At 43.4% G+C, this 9298-nt stretch overlaps 1 protein-coding gene across 29 annotated transcripts; it reads left to right on the forward strand.

The window, feature by feature from the left end:
- Positions 1 to 184: 184 nt before the first annotated feature.
- On the forward strand, positions 185 to 9298 carry LOC139748175 (uncharacterized). Of its 29 annotated transcripts, none has more exons than XR_011712556.1 (24): positions 185 to 279; positions 517 to 655; positions 817 to 1207; positions 1450 to 1593; positions 1744 to 2094; positions 2342 to 2479; positions 2630 to 2696; positions 2809 to 3083; positions 3196 to 3367; positions 3610 to 3755; positions 3906 to 3972; positions 4129 to 4278; positions 4427 to 4493; positions 4906 to 4972; positions 5129 to 5300; positions 5528 to 6297; positions 6452 to 6623; positions 6866 to 7015; positions 7112 to 7232; positions 7345 to 7907; positions 8281 to 8452; positions 8695 to 8850; positions 8989 to 9055; positions 9168 to 9298. XR_011712556.1 is itself a non-coding variant. In XM_071660944.1 (24 exons), the coding sequence occupies exons 21-23, from the start codon at positions 7764 to 7766 to the stop codon at positions 9051 to 9053; spliced, it is 381 nt and encodes a 126-aa protein (XP_071517045.1). In that variant the 5' UTR covers positions 185 to 279; positions 517 to 655; positions 802 to 882; positions 1024 to 1207; positions 1450 to 1593; positions 1744 to 2094; positions 2342 to 2479; positions 2630 to 2696; positions 2809 to 3083; positions 3196 to 3367; positions 3610 to 3755; positions 3906 to 3972; positions 4129 to 4278; positions 4427 to 4493; positions 4906 to 4972; positions 5129 to 5300; positions 5528 to 6297; positions 6452 to 6623; positions 6866 to 7015; positions 7112 to 7232; positions 7345 to 7763; the 3' UTR covers positions 9054 to 9055; positions 9168 to 9298. The 29 variants fall into 29 exon arrangements, 27 of the variants coding, with proteins under 27 accessions (XP_071517045.1, XP_071517049.1, XP_071517048.1 ...); XR_011712555.1 differs by having other exon boundaries at positions 8695 to 8838; XM_071660944.1 differs by lacking the exon at positions 8695 to 8850 and having other exon boundaries at positions 802 to 882; positions 1024 to 1207.

Here is a 9298-nt window from a genome sequence, read left to right on the forward strand (position 1 = left end):
TGGCAAATTGTTACATTTTTCCATGTAATAATTTGCTTCACTGGAACATTTGTAGCAAAGTCCACTCATTCGTTCTTGAGCTTAAAGGGATTGTATTTATAGGATGATTTGAAGTCCTACTGAAGGAGAAGGACTGGAAGCGGCAGGAAACAGGAAGTTGGTCGTGGCACGGACCAACATTGTATCCTCACCCTCCAGACCTCCAGTGAATCTTCTACATCCTTCTCTGGGCCACCAAAGTCGCCCCTAGGAACCAAGCGCTGCTGGAGGTGCTCAGAGGTACAATGTTTTCATAAAAACTGAAAATTTCTATGAATATATGCCGACAGATTTATAGGATAATCATTTTAGCCGTTGTTCAGACGAAGTGCCGGCCATCATGACAATGTCGTTGGATTATCCCTAAAGGTGAGTTGTGGCAAATTGTTACATTTTTCCATGTAATAATTGCTTCCCTTGAACATTTGTAGCAAAGTCCACTCATTCCTCTTGAGCTTAAAGGTAATATATTTAAAGGTGGAGATGGAGTCACTGAGGGAGAAGGACTGGAAGCGGCAGCAACGCGAGTTGTCGGGGCTTCGGACCAAGATGTTCCTCACCCTCCAGGACCTCCATTGTATCTTCTACATCCTCGTCTGGGCCGCCTGCGTAGCCGGTAAGAAACATGTACTGCTGGAGGTGCTCAGAGATACAAAGTTTTTCATAAAAACTGAAAAATTCTATGAATATGTGACGACAGATTTATAGGATAATCGATTGTAGACGTTGTTCAGACGAAGAGCCGGCTATTATGGCCAACAGTATTATGCATTTCAGGACTGTATTGACCTCAGAAGATTGACAAGAGACGTATCATGACGATATCGTTGGATTATCCTAAACGTGAGTTGTAGCAAATGAACGTTACATTCTTCCATGTAATAATTTGTTTCAATGGAACATTTGTAGCAAAGTCGTAATCAAAGAAGTTAAGAGAAAGGGAATAACCTATGAAAAGTCCACTCATTCCTCTTGAGCTTAAAGGTATTGTATGTATTGATGAATTTGGAGGCACTGAAGGAGAAGGACTGGAAGATTCAGCAGCAGAAGTCGTCGGGGCAACGGACCAACATGTTCCTCAACCTCCAGGACCTCCAGGGTATCTTCTATATCCTCGTCTGGGCCGCCTGCGTCGCCGGTAACCAGGCACTGCTGGAGGTGCTCAGAGGTACAAAGCTTTTTATAAAAACTGAATAATTCTATGAATATATGACGACAGATTTATAGGATAATCATTTTAGCCGTTGTTCAGACGATGTGCCGGCCATCATAACAATGTCGTTGGATTATCCCTAAAGGTGAGTTGTGGCAAATGAAAGTTACATTTTTCGATGTAATACTTTCCTTCACTGGAACATTTGTAGCAAAGTCGACTCATTCCTCCTGAGCTTAAACGTAATTTATTTATAGGTGGAGATGGAGTCACTGAAGGAGAAGGACTCTAAGCGGCAGCAACGTGAGTCGTCGGGGCAGCGGACAAACATATTCCTCACCCTCTAGAACATCTACATCCTTATCCTCGCCTGGGCCGCCAGCGTCGCCGATTAGAACCAGGTACTGCTGGAGGTGCTCAGAGATACAAAGCTTTTCATAAAAAATGAAAATTTCTATGAATATATGACAACAAATTTATAGGATAATCATTTGTAGCCGTTGTTCAGACGAAGTGCCAGCCATCATGACCAACAATATCATACATTTCAGGACTGTATTGACCTCAGAAGATTGACAAGAGACGAATCATGACGATATCGTTGGATTATCCCTAAACGTGAGTTGTGGCAAATGAAAGTTACATTCTTCCATGTAATGATTTGTTTCACTGGAACATTTGTAGCAAAGTCTACTTATTCGTCTTGAGCTTAAAGGTATTGTATTTATAGGTGGATTTGGAGTCACTGAAGGAGATGGACTGGAGGCGGCAGCAACAGGAGTCGTCGTGGCAACGGACCAACATGTTCCTCACCCTCCAGGACCTCCAGTGAATCTTCTACATCCTTCTCTGGGCCGCCAAAGTCGCCGCCAAGAACCAGGCGTTGCTGGAGGTGCTCAGAGGTACAAGGTTTTTATAAAAACTGAAAATTAATATGAATATATGCCGACAGATTTATAGGATAATCATTTTAGCCGTTGTTCAGACGAAGTGCCGGCCATCATGACAATATCGTTGGATTATCCCTAAAGATGAGTTGTGGCAAATGAAGGTTACATTTTTCCATGTAATAATTTGCTTCACTGTAACATTTGTAGCAAAGGCCACTTATTCCTCCTGAGCTTAAAGGTAATGTATTTATGTGTGAAGATGGAGTCACTGAAGGAGAAGGACTGGAAGCGGCAGCAACGTGAGTCGTTGGGGCAGCGGACAAACATGTTCCTCACCCTCTAGGACATCTACATCATTATCCTTGCCTAGGCCGCCAGCGTCGCCGCGAAGAACCAGGTACTACTGGAGGTGCTCGGAAATACAAAGTTTTTCATAAAAACTGAAAATTTCTATGAATATATGACGACAGAGTTATAGGATAATCATTTGTAGCCGTTATTCAGACGAAGTGCCAGCCATCATGACCAACAATATCATACATTTCAGGACTGTATTGACCTCAGAAGATTGACAAGAGACGTATTATGACGATATCGTTGGATTATCCCTAAACGTGAGTTGTGGCAAATGAAAGTTACATTCTTCCATGTAATGATTTGTTTCACTGGAACATTTGTAGCAAAGTCCACTCATTCGTCTTGAGCTGAAAGGTATTGTATTTATAGGTGGATTTGGAGTCACTGAAGGAGATGGATTGGAGGCGGCAGCAACAGGAGTCGTCGTGGCAACGGACCAACATGTTCCTCACCCTCCAGGACCTCCAGTGAATCTTCTACATCCTTCTCTGGGCCGCCAAAGTCGCCCCCAAGAACCAAGCGCTGCTGGAGGTGCTCAGAGATACAAGGTTTTTCATAAAAACAGATTTATAGGATAATCATTTCAGCCGTTGTTCAGACGAAGTGCCGGCCATCATGACAATGTCGTTGGGTTATCCCTAAAGGTGAGTTGTGGCAAATGAAGGTTACATTTTTCCATGTAATAATTTGCTTCCCTGGAACATTTGTAGCAAAGTCCACTCATTCCTCTTGAGCTTAAAGGTATTGTATTCATAGGTGGATTTGGAGTCACTGAAGGAAAAGGACTGGAAAAGGCAGCAGCAGGAGTCGTCGGGGCAATGGACCAACATGTTCCTCACCCTCCAGGACCTCCACTGTATCTTCTACATCCTCGTCTGGGCCACCCGCGTCGTCGCTAAGAATCAGGCAGTGCTGCAAGTGCTCAGAGGTACAAAGCTTTTCATAAAAACTGAATAATTATATGAATATATGCCGACAGATTTATAGGATAATCATTTTAGCTGTTGTTCAGACGAAGTACCGGCCATCATGACAATGTCGTTGGATTATCCCTAAAGGTGAGTTGTGGCAAATGAAAATTACATTTTTCCATGTAATAATTTGCTTCACTGGAACATTTGTAGCAAAGTCCGCTCATTCCTCTTGAGCTTAAAGGTAATGTATTTATAGGTGGAGATGGAGTCACTGAAGGAGAAGGACTGGAGCGGCAGCAACGTGAGTCGTCGAAGCAGCGGACAAACATGTTCCTCACCCTCTAGGTCATCTTCTACATCCTTATCCTCGCCTGGGCCGCCAGCGTCGCCGCTAAGAACCAGGTACTGCTGGAGGTGCTCAGAGGTACAAAGCTTTTTATTAAAACTGAAACTTTCTATGAATGTATGACGACAGATCTATAGGATCATCATTTGTAGCCGTTGTTCAGAGGAAGTGCTGGCCATCATGACCAACAATATCATACATTTCAGGAATGGATTGACCTCAGAAGATTGACAAGAGACGCATCATGACGATATCGTTAGATTATCCCTAAAGGTGAGTTGTGGCAAATGAACGTTACATTCTTCCATGTAATAATTTGCTTCACTGGAACATTTGTAGCAAAGTAATAATCAAAGAAGTTAACAGAAAGGGAATAACCTATGAAAAGTCCACTCATTCCTCTTGAGCTTAAAGGTATTGTATTTATAGGTGAAGATGGAGTCACTGAAGGAGAAGGACTGGAAGCGGCAGCAACATGAGTCGTCTGGGCAACGGACCAACATGTTCCTCACCCTCCAGGACCTCCAGTGTATCTTCTACATCCTCGTCTGGGCAGCCAGCGTCGCCGCTAAGAACCAGGTACTACTGGAGGTCCTCAGAGGTACAAAGCTTTTCATAAAAACAAACTTTCTATGAATGTATGACGACAGATCTATAGGATCATCATTTGTAGCCGTTGTTCAGAGGAAGTGCTGGCCATCATGACCAACAATATCATACATTTCAGGAATATATTGACCTCAGTAGATTGACAAGAGACGCATCATGACGATATCGTTAGATTATCCCTAAAGGTGAGTTGTGGCAAATGAACGTTACATTTTTCCATGTAATAATTTGCTTCACTGGAACATTTGTAGCAAAGTCCGCTCATTCCTCTTGAGCTTAAAGGTAATGTATTTATGTGTGGAGATGGAGTCACTGAGGGAGAAGAACTGGAAGCGGCAGCAACGTGAGTCGTCGGGGCAGCGGACCAACATGTTCCTCACCCTCCAGGACCTCCAGTGTATTTTCTACATCCTCCCGTGGGCCGCCAGCGTTGCCGCTAAGAAACAGGCACTGCTGGAGGTGCTCAGAGATACAAAGTTTTTCATAAAAACTGAAAATTTCTATGAATATATGACGACAAATTTATAGGATTATCGATTGTAGCCGTTGTTCAGACGAAGAGCCGGCTATTATGACCAACAGTATTATACATTTCAGGACTGTATTGACCTCAGAAGATTGACAAGAGACGCATCAGGACGATATCGTTGGATTGCCCTTAAAGGTGAGTTGTGGCAAATGAACGTTACATTCTTCTATGTAATAATTTGTTTCACTGGAACATTTGTAGCAAAGTCGTAATCAAAAAAGTTAACAGAAAGGGAATAACCTATGAAAAGTCCACTCATTCTTCTTGAGCTTAAAGGTAATGTATTTATAGGTGGAGATGGAGTCACTGAAGGAGAAGGAATGGAAGCGGTAGGAACATGAGTCGTCGGGGCAGCGGACCAACATGTTCCTCTCCCTCCAGGATCTCCAGGGTATCTTTTGTATCCTCGTCTGGGCCGCCTGCGTCGCCGTTTAGAACCAAGCACTGCTGGAGATGCTCAGAGGTACAAAGCTTTTCATAAATCTGAAAATTTATATGAATATATGACGTCAGATTTATAGGATAATCATTTGTAGCCCTTGTTCAGAGGAAGTGCCGGCCATCATAACAATGTCGTTGGATTATCCCTAAAGGTGAGCTGTGGCAAATGAAGGTTACATTTTTCCATGTAATAATTTGCTTCACTGGAACATTTGTAGCAAAGTCCACTCACTCCTCTTGACCTGATAGGTGGATTTGGAGTCACTGAAGGAGAAGGAATGGAAGCAGCAGCAGGAGGAGTCATCGGGGCAGCGGACCAACATGTTCCTCACCCTCCAGGACCTCTAGTGTATCTTTTACATCCTCGTCTGGGCCGTCTGCGTCGCCGCTACGAACCAGGCATTGCTGGAGGTGCTCAGAGGTACAAAGCTTTTCATAAAAACTGAAAATTTCTATGAATATATGACAGATTTATAGGATAATCATTTGTAGCCGTTGTTCAGACGAAGTGCCAGCCATCATGACAATATCGATGGCTTACCCCTAAATATGAGTTGTGGCAAATGAAGGTTTCATATTTCCATGTAATAATTTGGTTCACTGGAACATTTGTAGTAGAAGACACTCATTCCTCCTGAGCTTAGAGGTAATGTATTTGTGTGGAGAAGGAGTCACTGAAGGAGAAGGAATGGAAGCGGCAGCAACATGAGTCGTCGGGGCAGCGGAAAAACATGTTCCTCACCCTCTAGGACATCATCTACAACCTCATCCTCCCCTGGGCCGACAGCGTCGCCGGTAAGAACCAGGCACTGCTCGAGGTGCACAGAGGTACAAAGCTTTTCATAAAAACTGAAAATTTCTGTGAATATATGACAGATTTATAGGATAATCATTTGTAGCCGTTGTTCAAACGAAGTGCCAGCCATCATGACCAACAATATCAAACATTTCGGGACTATATTGACCTCAGAAGATTGACAAGAGACGCATCATGACGATATCGTTGAATTATCCCTAAGGTGAGTTGTAGCAAATGAAAGTTACATTCTTCCATGTAATAATTTGCTTCACTGGAACATTTGTAGCAAAGTCGTAATCAAAGAAGTTAACATAAAGGGAATAACCTATGAAAGGTCCACTCATTCCTTTTGCTTAAAGGTATTGTATTTATAGATGGATTTGGAGTCACTGAGGGAGAAGGAATGGAAGCGGCAGCAACAGGAGTCGTCGTGACAACGGACCAACATGTTCCTCAACCTCCAGGACCTCCAGTGAATCTTCTACATCCTTCTCTGGGCCGCCAAAGTCGCCGCTAGGAACCAGGCGCTGCTGGAGGTGCTCAGAGGTACAAAGCTTTTCATAAAAACTGAATAATTCTATGAATATATGCCGACAGATTTATAGGATAATCATTTTAGCCGTTGTTCAGACGATGTGCCGGCCATCATGACAATGTCGTTGGATTATCCCTAAAGGTGAGTTGTGGCAAATGAAAGTTACATTTTTCGATGTAATACTTTCCTTCACTGGAACATTTGTAGCAAAGTCCACTCATTCCTCCTGAGCTTAAAGGTAATGTATTTATAGGTGGAGATGGAGTCACTGAAGGAGAAGGACTCTAAGCGGCAGCAACGTGAGTCGTCGGGGCAGCGGACCAACGTGTTCCTCACCCTCCAGGACCTCCAATGTATCTTCTACATCCTCGCCTGGGCCGCCAGCGTCGCCGATTAGAACCAGGTACTACTGGAGGTGCTCAGAGATACAAAGCTTTTCATAAAAACTGAAAATTTCTATGAATATCTGACGACAAATTTATAGGATAATCATTTGTAGCCGTTGTTCAGACGAAGTGCCAGCCATCATGACCAACAATATCATACATTTCACGACCGTATTGTCCTCAGAAGATTGACAAGAGACGTATCATGACGATATCATTGGATTATCCCTAAACGTGAGTTGTGGCAAATGAACGTTACATTCTTCCATGTAATAATTTGCTTCACTGGAACATTTGTAGCAAAGTTCTCTCATTCGTCTTGGGCGTAAAGGTATTGTATTTATAGGTGGATTTGGAGTCACTGAAGGAGATGGACTAGAAGCGGCAGCAACAGGAGTCGTCGTGACACCGGACCATGTTCCTCACCCTCCAGGACCTCCAGTGAATCTTCTACATCCTTCTCTGGGTCACCAAAGTCGCCGGTAGGAACCAGGCGCTGCTGGAGGTGCTCAGAGGTACAAGGTTTTTCATAAAAACTGAAAAAATTAATATGAATATATGCCGACAGATTTATAGGATAATCATTTTAGCCGTTGTTCAGACGAAGTGCCGGCCATCATGACAATGTCGTTGGATTATCCCTAAAGGTGAGCTGTGGCAAATGAAGGTTACATTTTTCCATGTAATAATTTGCTTCCCTGGAACATTTGTAGCAAAGTCCACTCATTCCTCTTGAGCTTAAAGGTAATGTATTTATAGGTGGAGATGGAGTCACTGAAGGAGAAGGACTGGAAGCGGCAGCAACGTGAGTCGTCGGCGCAGCGGACCAACATGTTCCTCACCCTCCAGGACCTCCAATGTATCTTCTACATCCTCGCGTGGGCCGCCAGCGTCGCCGCTAAGAAACAGGTACTGCTGGAGGTACTCAGAGATACAAAGCTTTTCATAAAAACTGAAAATTTCTATGAATATATGACGACAGATTTATAGGATAATCGATTGTAGCCGTTGTTCAGACGAAGAGCCGGCTATTATGACCAACAGTATTATACATTTCAGGACTGTATTGACCTCAGAAGATTGACAAGAGACGTATCATGACGATATCGTTGGATTATCCCTAAAGGTGAGTTGTAGCAAATGAACGTTACATTCTTCCATGTAATAATTTGTTTCACTGGAACATTTGTAGCAAAGTCGTAATCAAAGAAGTTAAGAGAAAGGGAATAGCCTATGAAAAGTCTACTCATTCCTCTTGAGCTTAAAGTTATTGTATTTATAGATGAATTTGGAGGCACTGAAGGAGAAGGACTGGAAGATTGAGCAGCAGAAGTCGTCGGGGCAACGGACCAACATGTTCCTCAACCTCCAGGACCTCCAGAGTATCTTCTATATCCTCGTCTGGGCCGCCTGCGTCGCCGGTAACAACCAGGCACTGCTGGAGGTGCTCAGAGGTACAAAGCTTTTCATAAAAACTGAATAATTCTATGAATATATGACGACAGATTTATAGGATAATCATTTTAGCCGTTGTTCAGACGATGTGCCGGCCATCATAACAATGTCGTTGGATTATCCCTAAAGGTGAGTTGCGGCAAATGAAAGTTACATTTTTCGATGTAATACTTTCCTTCACTGGAACATTTGCAGCAAAGTCCACTCATTCCTCCTGAGCTTAAAGGTAATGTATTCATAGGTGGAGATGGAGTCACTGAAGGAGAAGGACTCTAAGCGGCAGCAGCGTGAGTCGTCGGGGCAGCGGACCAACATGTTCCTCACCCTCTAGAACATCTACATCCTTATCCTCGCCTGGGCCGCCAGCGTCGCCGATTAGAACCAGGTACTACTGGAGGTGCTCAGAGATACAAAGCTTTTCATAAAAACTGAAAATTTCTATGAATATATGACGACAAATTTATAAGATAATCATTTGTAGCCGTTGTTCAGACGAAGTGCCAGCCATCATGACCAACAATATCATACATTTCAGGACTGTATAGACCTCAGAAGATTGACAAGAGACGTATCATGACGATATCGTTGGATTATCTCTAAACGTGAGTTGTGGCAAATGAACGTTACATTCTTCCATGTAATAATTTGCTTCACTGGAACATTTGTAGCAAAGTCCTCTCATTCGTCATGAGCTTAAAGGTATTGTATTTATAGGTGGATTTGGAGTCACTGAAGGAGATGGACTGGAGGCGGCAGCAACAGGAGTCGTCGTGGCAACGGACCAACATGTTCCTCACCCTCCAGGACCTCCAGTGAATCTTTTACATCCTTCTCTGGGCCGCCCA

The sequence above is a fragment of the Panulirus ornatus genome, chromosome 73 (genome assembly GCF_036320965.1).
Source record: "Panulirus ornatus isolate Po-2019 chromosome 73, ASM3632096v1, whole genome shotgun sequence".
In the NCBI taxonomy this organism is placed as follows: domain Eukaryota; kingdom Metazoa; phylum Arthropoda; class Malacostraca; order Decapoda; family Palinuridae; genus Panulirus; species Panulirus ornatus.

What these genes read in the sequence shown, in the direction of transcription:
- LOC139748175 (XM_071660944.1), top strand. Translation starts at nt 7,764, where the DNA reads ATGGAGTCACTGAAGGAGAAGGACTGGAAGCGGCAGCAACGTGAGTCG. An exon ending in GCGTCGCCGCTAAGAAACAG is followed by an intron (nt 7,908 to 8,280) that starts GTACTGCTGGAG and finishes TTGTATTTATAG; the next exon opens with ATGAATTTGGAGGCACTGAA. An exon ending in ACTGCTGGAGGTGCTCAGAG is followed by an intron (nt 8,453 to 8,988) that starts GTACAAAGCTTT and finishes CATACATTTCAG; the next exon opens with GACTGTATAGACCTCAGAAG.